Below are 19,837 nucleotides of genomic sequence, written 5' to 3'. Positions count from 1 at the left end.
TGGTAATTGCTTGCGTAGTGCTGGTCTCCTCAACCGGTTCAGCAGTAGTGGTAGCAATGTATGTCGCAGTGGTCGTCACTTGTAGGGTTTGAGGAATTGTAGTTGTTACCACTGGAACTGTAGTTAACGATTGTAGTGGCGTTGCTACATCTATGGCAAAAATATCTGTGTTTGTACAATAAGCAAACTTTACTTTAGTGTCTACACCAGGCGTATATATTTTGTCACTTGTCACCATGCCTATAAGTTTACTTAGTCCTCGAGCATTGTGAACCAAAATTTAAAAAAATGCAAATCACACAGCGATTTGACTCGGTTTAATCGCCCTTTTCTCAGATCCTGTTATTTTTAATTACTTTTAAAGCTGTCTGCTACGTACAGGTAAACTTACCGTAGTGTGCCGTCCACTTAATCCGCCCTTGCAGAGGTAATTCGTCGACAGTTGCACCTACTGTCACGCGAACCTTAAAACCCCAAGCGTGAACAGTCAATACTTCCATGGTGAACGTGTGGTTGGATGGAAGGCAGCTGGTTACGTTCACCCACAGCGGTGTCTCGGACGCACAAGTTGCAAAAGGTACATCCACAATTTGTATGTTAGTCGTCATGGTAGACTCGTGACAGCCGCTTGTCGTGTAATCTGTATACGGAAAGAGTGAATTTCGTGGAGATTACGCATTTCTTTATCGTACCAACCATAATTAGCATTACTGACAGGAGTATGGGCTTGTTTTTCAAACTGTGGTCAGAGAAGGGATACTTACAAATTAATATACTCATCTATTTTTTGTATTTTAAATTAGTAAGTGGAATGCACATAACGCCACCGTACAATTTAAAAAAATATCAGGATGTAATACAGCTCTGGTTTTTTCTAACATTATCCGAAATGGCTCGTCTATTGAACTATTGTAACAGCTTTTGTGGTTAACGTACATTTTTTGAGGTTTTGTATGCTGTGATGCCATGGTTTTTTCAAAACTAATTATTTATATTTCCATAATTTTGCTAAACATACCTGAGTCGTTGACGGAGCGCTGGCAAACGAACCCTCTTGTGTTGTAGCATTGTCTCGAGTAAATATGTTGATCGTAGGACAGCAGGACACATTCAATTACATCGTCGCCATTGTAGTTTAAAGGTTCTGGATATTGAAAGGCTAGTTCGCCGTCTGACAGTGGTTTTCCATTGATAAACGTAAAGTTTGTGTGGTTTCCGGCGTATCCAGTTAAGCCAATCCAAAGTCGGTCTGTCTCTGCAAACATTTTTATATCAGGCGTTCTTGTTATTCTTTGTCTTAATGCGTTTCTGGGAGATTTGCGCCGCGTTATGGTTGATAATTTTGTTTTTTCCATAGGTAATGGCAAGCGCGTTATGTGACAGCTGGGCACTGGCTTTCATATGTGCGATTACGCATTTGCTTTATTTTTGATACCACAAAACTTTTTGATTTGCATATGCAGTACCATGTTTTATGCAATGTCCCAAAAATTTTTGGTCGTATATGTCAAGCTTCGACAATCTACATTTTTGGTGGTTCTACATCAGAATTAGAATTTTAATTGCATATGTTTTTTTTTATTTGGATAAGTATTATAATAGCCAAATTTACAAAACTTGATTAACCGTGTATTAAACTAAAAGTAAAAAAGGATTCACATGCTGCAATTGGCATATTTTGCACGTTACCTGAAAAACCAACGGAGCTCAAAAAAATGGCAGTGACATTGGTCAAAGGTGTTGCCAAAGTAGCATTGAACTCCTTACACTTTGCTCCCGCCTCATAGAACGTGTAGTCATCGCCGGTGTGCACCAAGTACTCTTGACGTCCACACTGATGCCAGTCCAACGCTAGTTGATACAATATTTCAGTTTTTAACAACACACGTCAAACCACTACGAAAAAACTGCCTTTAAAACTGACCTGACTTAAAAATAAGGTCTAAAAAGTTACGCCTAAGGTTCTACAACATACAAAGTTACTTTACTGGGATGCGGTAATTTTTTTGCTTGTATATACTTACGAAAATCCACTGTAAATCTAGCGTACACGTTTGTATCTGTCCATCCCTTGTAGTAGTTCAGCTGTCCAGGCTGCAAGATGAACGCGAATGTGAATCCACAGCCAGTACTGCTGAGAATCGAAATGTCGTGATCCAGTAGCAGCGGTTGGTTGTTGAACTCCACCTCAATGGTAATAGTCGATGCCGCTTCTTTGTAGCACGATTTGTACGGGACGAACGCGGTTTTTGGGGTAGAGGAATGTCCGGCAAACGCACCGAGTAAATAGTCACCGGACATAGGCAATCCTGTAGCAATACATTTAAACGAGTAAGTTTCCTTCGTTTCAGGTCGTTATATACATCAGTGTGAATAATATATGTTACCCCATGGTAATGTCTGTGGTGTCTGCGATGGGTCCTCGGCTTCTGTGAGTAAAAAAAGTTATAGAAATTTTCCAGTCCAATATCAGGGTCATTCAATCGTACAACAAAACATCCTTAAGTTCTTGTTTGTTTGTTTGCTATTTAACCTACATAATATTCTACCTCTGAATCAAACACTCCAGTTTAAATGACTTTACGGCCACTTATTACGAATGTTATCAATAAGAATGCTCAAGATTCGAAATCCTTTCAGTTAATAGGACATCACCTAGCTTTCCTTTAATACTGACCGAAGTAGGCTGTCCAAGAGAATAAGACTCCGTATTCGTCCCAACCGCTGAACCCAGTGGTATTGGTCGCGGAGTCGTTGCGGAAAACAGCTGCTGTAAATCCGCACTCATCCGTACTTAAAATTTTACTTACAAAAACGTAGGAGTCAGGGATTGACGCATTTGTTTGCACTGAAGTCGCAATGCGATTTGCTGGCTTTATGTAGCAATTGCTTTCATTGTATCTGATGTAAAAGGTCTTCGGGTGTGCATTGTTGCCGACGAAACTCTCCACGCTGTAAGTTCCGCATCCGTAAACTGAAAACATATCTCACGTTGTTGTCAAACACACATCGTTGATTTAAACAAAGTGTAAAAGTAACTACAGTTCACGTAAAGCATAGTTTTTCACTTACTTTCGCTTGAACAAGTTCCCCAAAACTGTACCAATAGCACATGAAGTACCAACACGAAACTGTACAATACCATTTTCAGTAAAACTCAGTCAACCTTTACTCTGCGTGCGGTTGCACACTATAAAAAACAACGTATTTTTTTGCATAATTCCTTTCTCCAGTTTTAATCACTTGTTAAATACGGCTTTTTTAGTGGCCAACCAAGTCTTGCCCAAACTTTAATAATCTCCTTTTTTAATACCTAACATGGAGAACGCAAATACACCTCTAATCAACACGACGTATACCCTTTTTCTATTCAATGATAAATTATATTTTTTCTATACTTCTGTCCGGTTCACCAAACACGAATTAACTGCGCTTTTCGTCATTAACAGTTTCAACGGAAGTGATTTGTTGTTCTGCGTGCGCTCACGTAAAACTATGAGTTACACGCCTCCATTGTTTAATGAATTCTACCCAAACGATTGGATAATCATATTTTTATGACAGGTACCGATTATTTCATTGCCGTGACAGGGCATTTTTTCGTGCTCACATACTGACGTAATTCCGTACAGTTGGGTTGATGTTGAAACCTAGTCTAGTTTACATAAAGGATTGTCCTTTTACTCTGCCTGGTTATCTGCATCGTTTTCAGTTTATCTGCCGTAAAATAGGTTTTCCCACAAATCACATTCAAACCGATAATTTTATTTACACGTCGGCGGTAAGTCGCATCTCCGCCCTAAGAAAGATTACAGTAAGTTCCAGGATCACAAAAGTACATAAAGCGTCATTTGGGTATGTTTAACATTAATTTTTATAGTTCCGCAACTAAAAAAAATGTATTTACTTCCACATCAATTAACTATGAAAAACAAATTGCTTTTATTTTCACCTAACATGTCGTGCTTTCCGTAAAATATGATGAAAAAGTGAAATGATGTATTTGTTTTGAAAACTTAGATTTTAAATTTTAGTGCAGTGATTTTGTGACGAAAACGCAAAATTGGACAAAATGTAGCAACACACACATAGCGTTGTTAGACTTTTGAAAGTCAACCGGCACAAATTTATCAGGGTTTTTCCTCATTGCCGACTGTTTGTTTTGGTCGTAAGTCTACTTGTCTCCATTTCAATAACCTGCGGTTGATTGCGCTTTGAACAAAGGGCCAGACAAGGCAAACACCACAATTTGCGAACTCTCGGCTGGCGTACACAGTTCAGTAGAAATATGAGCAGTCCCTGCAATATAAAGGCATGAGTCACCTATTGTACAGTTGTCTAAAAATAAATGAGCTACAAGCTGCAAACAGTGAACACTGTCTCAACCAATAAGGTCTCATCAGTGCCACTGGCCTGACACAGCGTTTTTTGCACTTTTTGGTATAACGCGGTCAACGTCGGCCCAGTACCAAATAATACGTGGTAAACACGAAGGCGAACCACACACCATGGCCAAACAGCTGTTTGTAAACCGATGGAGATATCGGCTCGGTTATACTAAAGTTGAACTTAGTGATTATTCTGCTTCTGCCGAGCGCGCAGTAAGTTTTGCCCTGATCCTTATGCGTGGTTTTGTTAATTTATTCTAATTTAGTGAACCATAGGATTAGTGCCAGTAGATGGCATGCCTTAATGTTTTATTTGCTTGCTCAGTGTACCAACAACTCGCATACTTGGGCAACACTTTTACTTTGTTTTTAATCACTGTCCACGGGTTTGGTCACGTCAGCGCTCCTCTAATCTAAACACTCTACCTGAAAGGAGTTGAAAATTGTGAAGAGCCAGGCCATCGCTTCTTGATATGTAACATTATCAGCCAAGAGCATCAAAAATCCGAAGACCCATGTAAGCCCCATCATCACGAAGACTGCACTAGCCATTATAAGTTCGTCTACTGGGCTGCGGTCTTGGGCTGTGGATTGGATCTAAAAACGTCATATGTTTTGTTGATTTGAAAATAGAGATGTCCTGTACTTCCACGTAACTACCGTACGCATTGACAATTATGCATTGAGGCTTGATAGGAAATCTATGATAGGAACATGAAGTTCATACAGATTTAGTGGAAGCTAGCTGCAACTAACAAACAAGAATAATACGTCCATGAAACTATCTTTCAAATATAATGTCATTTGTCTTAAAACCCAGTGTAAATGCGATTTTGTATCACTAAAATCCAATAATCAACGTATTTGTATATACTAATTTAAATATTACTCTATACCCTCTTTCTGCCACAGGTTAGACGCCAAATAACAAGAAAGAATAGGATCACGTTGAAGGTGCACATGATGCCGACCGGGAGTAGAAATCCATAATAAAGTGAGTTACTATGCACCCAGCAGAGATTAAATGCCCGGTATGCAGACGTAAAGAACGGATCGTCTGCCAAAAAGTGAAGTTATGCTCAAACGAAATGAATTAAATTCATATTACAGTATACTACATTTGTATATACCTGCCCTGTAGATTGGTAGATCCCAGTAAATGATTGTAATTCCAGCGTTGATCGCCACAATGGTTAATGGTACTAGATACGCCAAGATGCCAGGCACGTAACTAGTGGTTTGTCCGATCAACGCGAGCTGTATTAATGACAGGAAACTTTAACTGCGTTAGAAGTAACTTGTGCAACACTACTTGTTTGACATGTGCACTGATGCCAGTACATTATTTTGGCATCGCATGATATTTGTATTAAAAACACATCGCAATTTAACCAAAAAAAAAATTTCAATACATACCCTTGAAAGTGCCTTGTACATGTTGTAAGCGTTCGCGCTCATCCAAAACCATGTAGCCAACAAAAAGAAATGCAAAATTGCAGTGAAAACGTAGCACCCATTTCTGTCGTGAACGTAGCCGATGCCAGCAATAAATATGACGTCTACAAACAGTAGATTAAAACATATGTTGAGCAGATATACCGTCGGTTGCTTCTTCCGTAACTCCCTGTGAAATAAAGCCGTAAGGTTCTTGTGTGGTTGTGGTTTCTTAAACAATTTGGTTACCTGACAGAAAGGTAGACCACTATGGTAATAATTAATCCTACAATGGACAGGCCCAACCCAACGTAGCTCACAATTCCGAGATAGAACATTGAAGGAAAAACCTGTGAGCTCTGAAATCGAAGTATAAATGTGTTACGTCAAATGCATATATGTTTGCACTTGTGATTTTTGCCTTCGTGTCAATGATACAGCGAACTTAAAACAAGTTAGAATTTTGCCACGACCTGATACTGCATTTTTTACTTGTTGCTGGTTTACTAAGAATTTGCTTATCATAGTAGGCAGAAACATGATCAGCTAAACATAAAGTGTCTCAAAAATATATACATGGTCAAATGGGTTATTTTTAATAAAAAATTTACGTTCGTTAGTGTTGTCCATCTAAAAGCTCAGTTGAACTATTTTACCTTTATTTCTCCTTAACTAAACACAACCTGTGCATTACGCTTCTTACAAAACGCTGTGATGGTGCAAGTCACAATTTATTCAGTCTCACCACAATCATTGAGAAGCTTGCCAGTTTGTAGCAGTCGCACTGTGGAGGAGAGGTACCGGTTATCAAATTACATCCGTTGGGTACCCACTTGCCCTCAATGTCTTGGTATACGTTGCATTGAGTTCTTGTTACGACAGACTGGAAAACCAAATAGCATGTTAATTAGTGAGGGGCAAGGCACTGCTCGCCTTTAGGAAAATTGTGACAAGTACCCCGAATACATTGTACGTTAAATAAGATTAAGACTAACAAATCTGCAGAAATCTGCGGCGTAAGCAAAGTCTAGTTTGTGAATGAAATAACTTTCAATGCTGAGAAGCTTGGATTCCTCAAAAGTGGCCTAGATTTTGGGCTGGACTTAAGATGTGTGATTTGCTTGCGAAACGACGAATTTCAACAGGTTTGTTTAAACATATCCCTTTCTCGCAATTGATATAGTTGTTGAATTTCGCTGTCTGACTAACTATGATTCATTCGTGTGTCATTTTAGGTTGAGCCAGTTTCATCGTTTGTTGTCTGTCGCTTGCCATCATGTTTAGGCACGCAAATTTGCTTTGAATTTTAACGACAGTTCAAACACGGCCTAAACGTCTGTGCTCGTAAACAGAACGCCAGAAGTTGTTTAGGCGTTTGAAATTGTTTTCAGTAATACAAGGGATGTGAAATAAACAACAACAGTTTGTTAAAATGAAAATATTATCGCCTAAACTAAGTTATCTTGCAAAAAGAACTTCGAACCATATTTTCCAATATTGTATCCTAAACTGTTTTTCCTTGGTTGCAAGAGCTATAAACACAACACATGGGTCATAGAACTACCTTCATTGGAAACATTTGAGCCCAAGTATTTAACGCAGTTAAGCAATATAACGAGTCAATTTATGACTTCGAAAACAAACTGTGGTTTGTGTTCATGACAAAGTGTTTCACCTTAAGCGTTCCGTTGGAAAATGGAATTTCTCCCTGCTTTTCCTTGACGTTGGAGTAAACTATGCTCACTGCAACATCTGATTTCGGAGGATTGTACCCACGAACATTAATCGTCAGTACCTTTGAAAACAGGGCGTTTTTTCAATAATAAACAAAAGAAAATAGTTAGGAAACCATTATAAACCACATCTATAAACAAATAGATACGTTTGTTTAGAGCAAAAATCACTTGAACTGTCTCAAAGAATTTTCATTTCGGGGGAAAAGCATTTTCAATAATCTCATACACCTGAATACAAGATTTTTTTCATATTAATCCAAGACTTTATCAAAATAACTTAACAGTTGATCTGTCTCAAAGAATTTCATTTTGGGGAAAAAGAAACATAAATGTGATTTAAATCTGAGACTTTATATATGTCCCTTATTCTTACAAAGGGAGGTTGCTGTTTCGCTGGAAACAAAGCTGTAGTGGAGTGGTATATGAAGGAAGAACGCGGCGTGGTGCTTCGGTTTTTTGCTGCTTCGTTAATCAAACTGCCCGGAATTACTGCAGCGAAAGGTACGATGCTTGTGCTGTTGTCGACATTTGTAACATTGAAATATACTGTGTTGTACGATTGAGGGGATGCTTTGACCGGATCGTTGATCTGGGGAGCAGAAAAATATTTAAACTTGGTTCTGTATGGTTGTTGTACAATCCATTGCAAAGGCGATAGCGACCTTCTTTATACTTTCACTTTTAGAAGGTTTATGAATACCGAGTTTTTTGTTTTGTTTAAGTGTTTTGTTAAATTAATGTTAACTTACCTCATCGTTGTTCCGCATTACGTTTAAACTTTCTGCTTACTCACCTTAAGAGTCGTGGTAGCTGTGCTAAGAGTGATGGTTTTAACTTGACCGGGCAGTGTTACGCGATTGGCAAAACTTGTTATGGTGGATACTATAGTCTTGGTCGTCTGAACGTTTTTCCTACAAAAGGTGGCGTTATTCATTTGCACTGTTGAATTATCTTGTCAAGTAAATCTGATGTATGTGCACAAAAAGCCATAATATTGGCGAGCTGCAGACAGGGTGTGTACACGCACTGTTTCGACCTGTAAGGTCTTATCAGTGCAGCTGTTGAAGTGATGTTTTTGCCTCTAGCGCTATCGGTTACCAAGCAGATCGGTTTGGCCATAGCGCGCTCCACAGTTGTCTCTGTTGTTTGGTACTCAGTACAGGGTACCCTGCAGACCGACGTTGACCGGAACGTTACCACAAAGCTAGCACAGTGCCACTTCAACAGCTGCACTGATGAGACCTTACAGGTCGAAAGAGTGCGCGTACACACCCTGTCTGCAGCTCGCAAATATGATTTATATGTGCGCTTATATCACACTGTCTATATTTTGCTGTCAAACTAAGTGGATTGATAAGATCGAATTTGTTTTTTTAGTATTGTGTGACTATTTCGATAAAACGTATTCGCTGAACGGACAAACTGCATCATGGCCTTAAAGGCAGTCAAACGTACTCTATTGGGTACTTTTATTTACTATGAAACGCAAAAATTGTTATAAAACGTAAAAAAAACCTACTGATTATTGGCAGTGTTGGTGGTGACCGGGTTCGTGTTCAACGACTGCGCCAAATAGTCGGTCGTTGCTAACACATCGAAGAGCGTGGGTACGGAAATCTGGAAAAATACTGTTGTGTTCTATCAGCGTTATACTTATTGCTAAACCATCATTAAACGTGTCTTACAGCTATCGTTTTGGGGTTGGTCTGGCTGAGGGCGACCAGGGCTTGAGTAATGTTGCTCACATCAGTTGCCGTAAGGTTGGCAGGACGTGAGGAAAGAATCTTGATGTTGCTGATTGTGGTACTAACCGTTTGATTTGTCGCAGTATTAACGTTGATCTAAAGAAAGCGCTTGTTTGAAGAATATTCAAGTGACAATAGGATCACAACTGAGTATCGTCAGTTACAACTTGCTTTGCAGTAAAACCAGGAACAGGGATTAGGGCCGAATGCAAGTTATCTGTAAGTTTAGCCGTCCTAGCAGAATTTATTTACTTATCCCAGTTCATACACATGAACACACGCTTCCGGAAGCTATAGATTATTAAATTAGTCACAGCGTACAAACTTCCCTTTTATCACTTTTACAACATCCATTTTGTCTGTTTACATCGTTGTCGTAAACGGAAAAGGCAATGAATAACTTGGTTTCGAAACGATTTTGAAACTTTGATACAAACAAGTTCGCCGACATTAAACGATGGCACATGCCATGCTTGTCCTAACATTTACTCATCCGTGATATACACAATCAGCTATAGTATGCTATTGGTAATAATTTACCTGGCTTATCACATTTGACAGAGTTGTTGAGCAGTTAAACACAAACGGAGTGTCGAAAAACGGGTGATTTGGATTCGACGCATTTATAAGACACGCGGCAGATGCTGCAGGTACACCTGTGAAAAATTAAACAGTGTTTGTGCATTAACAAACTCGTTTCTTGTGTTGTAATCAGGTTTAGTTATGCTCCAATTTCGCCTTAAAGTTTGACATATTACCGGTTGAGCAGTTCTCAAATGAGTTCGTTGTCTGGCCGACCGGGGTTTTGCTAAAAGTGAGATTGCGTTTGATTTGTTTGACGTACAGTGTAACTGCATTGCACGGAACTGCGAAACAAAACAAGTTAGGTAATTTTAGAAAGTCCCGGTGAGGAAGTGGTTGGACCCATCCCGGAAGTTTTGTTCTGTTCAAAAACGCGATTGTCCGTTCTTTAATGGGATTCACAGATTACATAAAAATTGTGCTTATCGAATTAACTGCAAAAGGTGAGGTGAATCATCTGTCAAATCAGCCGGTGACACCTACCAATAATTTACTTCTCTGAAAGTTTTGAACTGTATTGATGAACCTTAAACAGTATTTAAAAAGATGATTTATTACGAGTGTTATGATGTGCTCTGCGGGAAGCATGCCTCACGAGGGTCAGTGTTTGGGCCACCTTTCTAACGTAAAGTCTAACCAACAGCTGCGAAACACGAAAATCTATTTTCCGAATTGAAATTTCTAACGGTGGAAACTTACTTGATACTTGTTGGGGTTGTGGTGCTTGGGTGGTATGAATTGGTGTTGTTAAAGCTGTGAACAAAAGTACATTGTGGGGTGTTTTCGGTAGTCGTGATCAAGCGATTAGTTTTATGCAATAGATTGTGCCAACCTTCAGTCACAGGCTTCGTAGTTGCAGGTAAGGGTGTTGTTGGAGATGTAGTTTGAGAATCTAAATACACGTTTGCGTTAAACAACATTCACGTTAAAAAGAAAGAAACCAAATCTAGAAAAATAACATCTATGCCATCTCAATCCGATCTACTCTCCATGCTTAAATCAGAAAGGAGTAGAGCAGGTGGGTGCCGACGATTCGACCATAATCAAACATGTGTGCAATGAGGCTGATATCGTTACATAAAAGTCAGTAGTAATGCCCACAGTACGATTTTCAAGCGCCGTAAAAAAGCCGTTGGAAAAGTGGAATCATCATGCATTTAGTTTGGTTTTACTGAATCCGGCGGTTTCCACAAGTACGAAGCCGCGGTTGTTTACCTAAGTACACTTCCCAGTACAAAGAGAACGAGGTATTCCACCCCGTAGGCTGATCAGTTCTGTTGATTTGAATCTGGAAACCAGCACTACATACTTTCAAGACCGTAACAGCTACAGTCAATGGCTTATCAGGAACTGCAGTAACCACTACTGCTGACGATTTTATAATTGTCTTGTTGAACGATACCCACACAATAAGCGATTGAACACTGCTGACATTGACTGTCGTCCATCCATACTGTACAACTGATAGGGCAAAAGCATTTGGTGTTGACGAATGTTTTATTTAAAGAGAGTCCTTACCCGTGTATGTTGTTGCTGCTGCTTGGGTTGTTGCCAAAGCTGCAAATATAACCAAATTTTAAGAAACAAATCAGAACATTAGATTGATAATCATTGGTTTTGTTTAAATATGGCTATGCACTAATAGCAATGCATGTTGTGCATTCCTGCAGTGAAATTCAAAGCGGATAGCCATGCAATTAGGTTCCCATGGATTGTGTTAAAATACACAATGCATTAAGCTTAACTTACTGCAGTGAAACTTTTCAAAGAGATTTTAAGACTCATAAAACTGGAGTGGTTAGTGCAGGTAATAATTTTGTAGGCCCACGCTTATACCTCGTGTAACCAGCACCATAATGTAGAACCGCAATAAACACACTTGACAGCCTGGATGCGCGAGCGTGGTACAAAGCAGTTAAATTTAAATTAATCATGCTATGGTAAATTTCCGACAATTTTGAACGGGACCATGCATGCACGTCATTGGAACTGCCTAATTTGTCCGTATATTGATATCGTTTTATTGATAAACAGCCTTTGCGTGATTGTTGCTTATATTGACTAATGCATATTTGAAAGTATAATCAAGATATGGGAACTTGTATTTAGCATCATTCGACGAAGGAAAATATTCCATGGAAAATGTGATTCAATTGTAACAAGTATCGTAAAGAAAGCCGCCTCTGCATTTAGTTCTTAAAAGCAATAGCAAATGATTTTTTTTAAAGCATCAATTTTCTTACTTGTCTGTGTCGATGTTGCCAAAGTGGTTGCAGCAGCTGTCAGCAAATTGTCGAAATAATAAGCACGGGTTAGTTCACTAAACAGTCATCTCCTAGTTCAGGGGTCACCAAACTAACACCACAGTATGGTACACAAATTAATGCATTTCTCAACATTTGGGTGAATGAAATGACTTGAATAAAAGTAAACATAGCCAGAACAGACTATGAAGTACTGCATTAGTGCTTCTCTTACCCGCTGTAGTCTGTCCAACGGCGGTTGTAGGCGCAATGGTGGTCGCTGTAAGCAAGAGCATCCAGTTATGTTCTCGTAAAAAAAATTTTCAGGAATCTTATGTTTACTCACGAAACACGGGACTCCAGTTAAGAATAACACTACCCGGGTAATCGGTTCTATTATCCAGCCTCGTGACTGTCGCTTTGAATCCCCATCGATACAGTGAAGTAGTTGCGAAATTGAAAGAGTACTTTGTGTTGACGGTGAAATTTCCTTCAATACTTGCCGGTGTTAACGTGCAAAGGTCAAAGGCCACGACAATGTTTTTGGTGGCAGTCGCTGGCTGAGTTCCGGTGTAGACAACGTAACTGTATAGTTGGCCTAAAACAAATGCTTTAAGCGGAAATAATCTTAAACAACGGATTGCTGGTAAATTTTCCAAGCTTTCCAGGTTAAAGAAACTAATCTGTTGAGTGTGCGAAAAAGCTCGAAGGAGGCTGTAGCTGAAAACGGAGACTATACTTTGAACAAAAAATAACAGGTTTTACGTCCTCAAAAGTTGATAAAACGTCTTACATGGAAAGTAAGTAAACTAAATATAGCCTACCTGCTATTGCTATAGCAATACAATGAGCAAAAATCCACACAGTCCGTAGCATTATTGTCTATACAACTACTCCACAATTGTGCACCTGTATCCAAAAGAAGTGTACTGTGATTCAGTAGTGACCATGGGCAATACGACGTCATGCTCGTCCTACATAACTTCTTGTGATCTTTCAAATAACCAGTGGCATCAGATGGCCAATATCGGTATATTTTGAACTTAACTAACTACCGCATGTGACAATTGCCACGCAAAATCCTTTCAACTATCCAGTGAAAGTAAGCGTGCTTCCAATAACTGCGATAAACTGTTGAGGCGCATGTGAAAATGTAAACAACTACAGAGCTCTACACATGCCGTTACGCTATTAATGTTACCTGACTGCACGGGAAGTTGTCTCTGTGGCGCACTTTAGTCGGAAACTGTACATCATTATCCCACCAATGAACCGTATGTTTGACGTCATACGTATTTAGCCGAACTGGTTTTGTTCCCAAAATTTCGCTTAAAGACCTTATTGCAGAATGGTGAAGCAATCTACAGCAAGCTGTGTAGAAACGCAATACATACACATAGCGCGTCAATACGCTTATACGGACATCCTAATATATTTTTATTGCCAGGTCAGAAGCATAGTTGAAACAAGCCTATCGTAACGAGTAATGCCAAATAATTCTCCAAATTACGCTTGTTTTCCAAAAATCTATGGCCTGTTCATACGTTACGATCTTCCATCAAATGACGTCCACTTTCTCTTTAAAGGCAATACACGTTAACTATGCACCAAAAATGCACTCAACGAGTTGGCAGCATGTTCAAAAGCCAACATGTACAACGCGAAATATTTTCTTGCGTGACTTTTCCCATTCAATGTACAAATACCACAAAAATGAACTTTTAAACAAACCGCATATAGCATCTCTTTAAATATTATTTTGCTGTTATTAGGACGTGCATATAGTCCACATATGGCAAATAGCAACCTAAAGCAAGGCTAGGCTTCTTACCGCTTGGTTAATTTGCTAATAACCACTATGAAGCAGGCAATATTCATAAAGGCGAGTAAGCCAACTGGCAGGAGAAAGCCGCGTTTCAGAGACAAACCATACTTAACGGGAATATGCATTCCATTTTTTTCGCATTGTGTCGTCGTTCTTTTTACACTTAAATACCGTATATTTATAAAGGCAAAGGGAAAATATAACTTTCAATATGGTACCAAACTAATCCAGGGTTGACGATCAGATAAATGCGCTATTGCGAACAAATGCTTGGTTTGCACAACCGGATTTGTCAAATTCACTTGCTTATTGTTCAACCTCGTTCGCTCGGAAATAAAGTACTTTGACAGTAATACTTACACTCCGTTTAAGCTTCATCGTCGATTGTAAAAATCCTTTGTATACGCACTTTTACCGTCCGATAGTTTAGAAAATTGAAACCGCATCTATTTAAATGCGACAAATCAAACATCTTGTAGCCAACCACATATATATGTATATATAGCCAATTTTATTTATATTTCCACCTGAATTGGGAAGACGTTTTAGAAGTACACAATAGCATATCTGGAAAGTAAAACCCGACACATATGGCCTGTTTACGTTGACTTGCAAACAATCTTTTCCAAGAGGTGACTATATTTGGTTAAAATATTGCAACTGCTACAATAATTTGATTTAATCTGAAACTGGTGGTGAGCTTCGGCAAGAAGAATTTTTTGAGTCTGAGTATAGTTTTTTTCGCACAACTTTTCTGTGTAACTGCAGTCGATAATATAAGACACAAAAGAGTAAATACATAACATAGCAAATCATAAGTTTCGGTCACACATGACCGCTTTACAGGCATCGGTATGGTTTTACGCGAACGAACTTCGAGAGCGCGTGGTTTTTGCTGATTGAGTGGAGAATCCACGTTGGTTGTCATTCGTTGTTCCGCAGCCACAGCAAACTAGAAGCTTTCCCAACCACATGTTACGTATCTTGTCTTGTCGGAGGCAGTTTAGGATAAAGATGAGAAATCCCTGTGAACAAAATGGCAATTGACCTTCGTGATTGTAATTAGCAAATTAAAAACGATCAATAGTTTTTGTCATAATGGTTGTATAAAGACAGGCTAAAATTCCAGGACAAACCCGGGCACTTTTGTTAAATTTGCTTACATTCTAACAGATGTCAACAAGAAGAATCTCCGTGCGCAAAACTTTGGCTAAATTGTGTCACGGAAAGTTACTTAAATGCATTTTGTATATAAGCTGCAGACAGATGTCCACTGCTTCGACCTTAAAGGTCTCATCAGTGCAGCTGGTGTGACTATTAAATACATTTTACCTGGAGGGAATTCAAAATTGTGAAAAGCCAACTCATCACTGTCAAATACAGAACGTTCTCAGACAACAACATGAAAAACCCGAAAATCCAAGTCAGTCCCATCATTACGCACACGGCAACAGCAACGATGAAATCTTCCTTCCGATCGCGCTTTCGAGCGGACGACTGAACCTAAAAGCGGCGTTTGTTATACTAAAATTTATCCAACATTATCTATAGAACACAAATTCTATGGTACTTTTACTAATTACTACCTATGTGGCGAGGCGATTTTATTCGGAAAAGGAAATCGTATCTTTTAACATACTGGACCAACATGGAATCCGTCTTATGTGGTGCTTCTATACATAAGCGCACTTTATTGGAAATTTGTTGTTTACCAAAGATTTAGACCTCATACTTTTTGCGTGTTGGTGTAGACCTACCTTTTTCCTCAAGCAAGTGAGTTTGCATATGACCACAACAAAGATTGCAATGTTTATGAAAGCCAGTATTCCGACGGGCAGGAGAAAACCGAAGTGGAGAGAGTTATCATAAAGCCAGCACATGTTATATGACCTGTAGCGTGACTGGAAGAAGATGTCATCTGTAGATTAACAAGTCAGTTGTATTTGTGAACTTGGAGATAACCTTGTTATATCACCTGGGTGGTAGTATTTTTTGTCGAGAACCCACGATACCACTGCATCAATGCACACTACTGCCAATGGCCCGACGTAACAAATGGTCGCTGGTATCGTCACCGAAGAGCCGCCGATGTAGGCAACCTATTAGAATTGGAAACGAACAATATTTATTCTACCATAATCAAGCGACAGTTTGAGATAGAAATAATAAAGAAGCTGTTGCTGACAGCTTTAGTGCATATTCCAATTGGAGAAAACATATGTATGTCATAAATTACGCTGCAAACCTATGTTATCTGGCAAATTTATCCTTTCAGTGTAAGTAGTTGGGAAAATTAGCCTACTATTCACCCCAGTCTTTAATATTTTCTGAAATTATACAGATCAACGAAACAAGAAGATGTAAAACTGTATAACCAGCAACATACCGTGGTCAGTGCTTTGTACATGTTGTAGGCGTTAGCGCTCATCCAAAACCATGTGACGAGTAGAAAGTAATGCAGAAAACCGGTTATCACGTAACACCCGGCAAAGTTGATCAACCAACCAACACCAAACAGGAATAATAGATTGACGAGAAGCAGATTGAAACAGATGTTCATTAGGAATATGGTCGGCTGTCGTACGCGTAACTCCCTAAGTAACATGATAAACTCATTTTTATGTAACACCTGCCTTCGCGATGCTGCTTTTGGAGATACAGTATTTATATCTAGTGCAAGCAATATATGTTTCGTACAACTGTTATATAATTTCGTGTAGGAATGCGTTTCGTTGACAAAGTGCTTCCTAAATCTAAAGAGATATCCTGTAATTGTTGGCATTGTTTGCTTACCCGATTCCTAAGTATATGATAATGGTTAAAACCAGACCAAGCGACGACAGTGAACATCCGGCGTAACTCACTATTCCCATTGCGTACGCCGACGGTAAAACCTTTGAGCTCTGAAACGAATTATTCATTTGTAAATCTGACTGCAAACTATGTGAACTATGTTTAAATTCCTCACCACTATCATGGAAAAGCTTGCCAACTTGTGGCAAACACACTTTGGTGGCGAGCTACCTGTTTCCAATCTGCATCCGTTTTGTACCCATTCCCCACTTTCTGGATCGTATACGCTGCACTGGGTTTTGGTGACAAGGCTCTACATAAGAAAGAACAATATATTGGTTAGTGTTTGATGGTTTTGACCGGACTTTATCTGTGATGTCAGATATATGTGAAGACGACACATACATTGCATGGCATAGACCTGTAATTAAGACGGTGTACCTAATACGAGTGGACGTTTATGGACAGTAAAAGAAATTACTTTAAGGCACCACAGTTGATACGTTATATGTAAAACTTAAAACAGCACAAAGCCGGAAAGAATCAAGTTTAAATATCAAAACAAAATTATGGTTTTTCACGCATATATCTTTAACTGCGTTGTGTACCTCATAGTACAAATAGGTACGTTACCTTGAGAGTCCCGTTTGTGAATGCCGACTTCCCCTGTTTTTCGCTAGTGTTTGTGAATGTCAAATGTAATGGAACTCTTGTCGTTGTACTTTTGTAACCTTTGACCCTTGCGGTAATCACCTATACAGCAAATTACAGCTAACGTTTCAGTAAATACCTTTTTGGGTTGTTGAATTTCATCACGAAAAGTAAACCCAAGGGGCCAAATTATGCCAACCATTTCGAATTTTTGTTAGCTTGTAGCAAACGTACTTTGCCACGAATCCTTAAGATAGTATCGATGTTTTCCTAAGCTTGTATTTAGCGAATGCTTCTATTTTGCTTGAAGCAGATAATCTCAACCATCATATCATTAGAGGGATCTTTTTTAAAAGGCTTTTCTTGCATCAGATGTATTTTGACTGTGGCCAAAACCGGCTAAACTTTAGCTTTAAAGCTTTCAAACTTACCATAGGCGCTTTTTCATGAGCAGGAAACAGCGCCGAGCCTGAATAGAAGACAAAGCTTGCGCGAACCGTTTTATTTCCCCCTGCGTTTATTCCGTCTAGTAGTGAACCTGGAATCGTTGCAGTTACGACGTGTGACCCAGGCGTGTTTCCACCAGGATTAAAGACAACATTTGAATACTTGTTTGCTATCTTTTTTGGTATGTTCACCTGTAAATCAGAATGAAATAGGATAAAAAAATTGCTAAGGCACAAAATATTAGCACAAACTTTCAGTAAACAGTATGTCTATCCCTATAAAGGGTTACACTTTTTCGAGAAATATGTTAGAAAATACAAATACGCTTCATTCGAAGAAACATACTAATTATGGACTTGCGGGCGTAGTTTTCTTATGTAAGATGTGAATGGTTATTGCAACGGTAATATATTTAACATTGCAGAAAACGAAACATTTATAAAATACGGACACAATTTGTCGCATACCTGGATTGTTGTCTTGGTCGTTGAAAAGGTGACTTCCGTAGTATTGGCGGGTATGGTTACGCGGTCTGTGAATGTTCCCAAGCTGTTAACCAGTGCAGTAGTATTCTTAATGCTCCGCGTGCTGCGTGAAAACAAATTTCACAAACAAAACGTTTTTGATGATTTTGTTGTGTTGAACATAGCCTACCTTATGTTTAGCAGGGAAGTCGAAAGCTGATCTGTGATGAGAAGTACGTTGTACATTGTATTTGTGTTGATCTGTATTGGTTGTAACTGTATTACTAATCATAAAACGTCATCAGAAACTAAAAAGCTAATGTTAGTTACATGTGACATTAAAGATGATGCGTCCACAGTAAACTTTAACAGTATCACTCATTTACATTACCAATCTCCTACCAGCACTTTCTGTGGGTCTGTGGCGCTTAATTCCGCAAGCAAGACACAAGCGTCGCTGATTGCCACTGCACTTAAGTTTGCGGTGTTGCTGGTAAGTAACTGGAGAGCTGCCACCGTTTCTGTGACACTTGCCGTTGTAGCCTGGGTCGCAAAAACCTGTGCAACGAGGTTACGTGAAGAAAATGGCTGTGACTTACGTTTACTCTTCTGTTATTTTCACTACTTTATGACCATTCTAAGTTTAATCCGCTTTTATAAAGGTTTATAAAGTTTTCATTAAAACTGCATGTAATGCTGATGTTTGCTTGTGTGTGAGGTGACATTGCAAAAAAATTAAATGCAGTTTATGATATACTAATCGACGCACAACTCTGAACAAAACTTTTACTATCCTTCAGATCCATGAAAAGATGTAATAGGCTCGACCTACCGATTTTGTCAAACTTTGTACTGTTGTTCCACACCCAACCACTGTTGCCTTTCCGTAATACCCAGCGAATGAATGAGTTTTGTTTTGAAGACACGGCACCGAAGCTTGAGGATTCCCTGCAACATTGCAACGTGAGTAAGTCTTCTTAAGTCTAATGTAACTACATTTTGTGCTTGCCTGTGGAAAGACAAATGGTTGCAGTGATTGCTGTTTCTCCAACTTTAACTCGACCAAACATAAAGGTTTTGTTTGCAGTGGCAACAAAGATTGAAGTGGGTTCGCAAAACACTAGAAAACAGAAGAAATTAATGTTTTCTTAAAAATTTCATAAATAAGGTTACCTGTAACAGTTCCCGCTAAAGGTTTTTTTGTAGCTGTACTTGCTATGGGTATCGTGGTTGCCAAGGGTATCGTGGTTGTAGTTACTAAGGGTGTCGTACGTGTCAATGGTGTTGTGGTTGCCAAGACCGTCGTAGTTGCTAATGGTATTGTAGTTACCAAGGGTGCTGTAGTTACTAAGGGTGTTGCAGTTGCCAAAGGCGTCGTAGTTGCCAAAGGCGTCGTGGTTGCCAAGGGTGTTGTAGTTGCCAATGGTATTGTTGTTGCCAAGGGCGCCGTAGTTACTAAGGGTGTCGTAGTTGCCAAGGGCGTCGTGGTTGCCAAGGGTGTTGTAGTTGCCAATGGTATTGTTGTTGCC

At 39.2% G+C, this 19,837-nt stretch overlaps 2 protein-coding genes across 3 annotated transcripts; both read right to left on the bottom strand.

Moving 5' to 3' along the window:
* Positions 1-3,864: 3,864 nt before the first annotated feature.
* On the bottom strand, positions 3,865-13,038 carry LOC145908201 (adhesion G-protein coupled receptor G7-like). 2 transcript variants are annotated; one of them, XM_082995423.1, is made up of 22 exons: positions 12,953-13,038; positions 12,475-12,726; positions 12,364-12,408; positions 12,129-12,164; positions 11,404-11,442; positions 11,101-11,346; positions 10,718-10,777; positions 10,585-10,638; positions 10,062-10,169; positions 9,844-9,959; positions 9,244-9,399; positions 9,078-9,175; positions 8,352-8,469; positions 7,932-8,147; positions 7,498-7,617; positions 6,568-6,705; positions 6,072-6,181; positions 5,805-6,012; positions 5,519-5,645; positions 5,285-5,445; positions 4,815-4,985; positions 3,865-4,299 (listed from the first exon to the last, which is right to left on the bottom strand). In XM_082995423.1, the coding sequence occupies exons 1-22, from the start codon at positions 13,002-13,004 to the stop codon at positions 4,144-4,146; spliced, it is 2,787 nt and encodes a 928-aa protein (XP_082851549.1). In that variant the 5' UTR covers positions 13,005-13,038; the 3' UTR covers positions 3,865-4,143. The 2 variants fall into 2 exon arrangements, with proteins under 2 accessions (XP_082851549.1, XP_082851550.1); XM_082995424.1 differs by lacking the exon at positions 11,101-11,346.
* A 1,644-nt stretch (positions 13,039-14,682) lies between these two features.
* LOC145909039 (adhesion G-protein coupled receptor G2-like) lies at positions 14,683-19,245 on the bottom strand. The gene is made up of 13 exons (XM_082996360.1): positions 19,141-19,245; positions 18,711-18,866; positions 18,499-18,569; positions 18,312-18,432; positions 17,829-18,035; positions 17,380-17,499; positions 16,922-17,059; positions 16,747-16,856; positions 16,340-16,547; positions 15,929-16,052; positions 15,711-15,871; positions 15,286-15,456; positions 14,683-14,978 (listed from the first exon to the last, which is right to left on the bottom strand). Exons 3-13 carry the CDS (start codon positions 18,552-18,554, stop codon positions 14,814-14,816), a joined length of 1,581 nt encoding a protein of 526 aa, XP_082852486.1. The 5' UTR covers positions 18,555-18,569; positions 18,711-18,866; positions 19,141-19,245; the 3' UTR covers positions 14,683-14,813.
* Between the last annotated feature and the right edge of the window lie 592 nt (positions 19,246-19,837).

The sequence above is a fragment of the Ascidia mentula genome, chromosome 7, assembly GCF_947561715.1.
Source record: "Ascidia mentula chromosome 7, kaAscMent1.1, whole genome shotgun sequence".
Classification (NCBI taxonomy): Eukaryota; Metazoa; Chordata; class Ascidiacea; order Phlebobranchia; family Ascidiidae; genus Ascidia; species Ascidia mentula.
The sequence above is the reverse complement of the archived record's forward strand: the minus strand, read 5'-3'. Positions and strand labels throughout refer to the sequence as shown.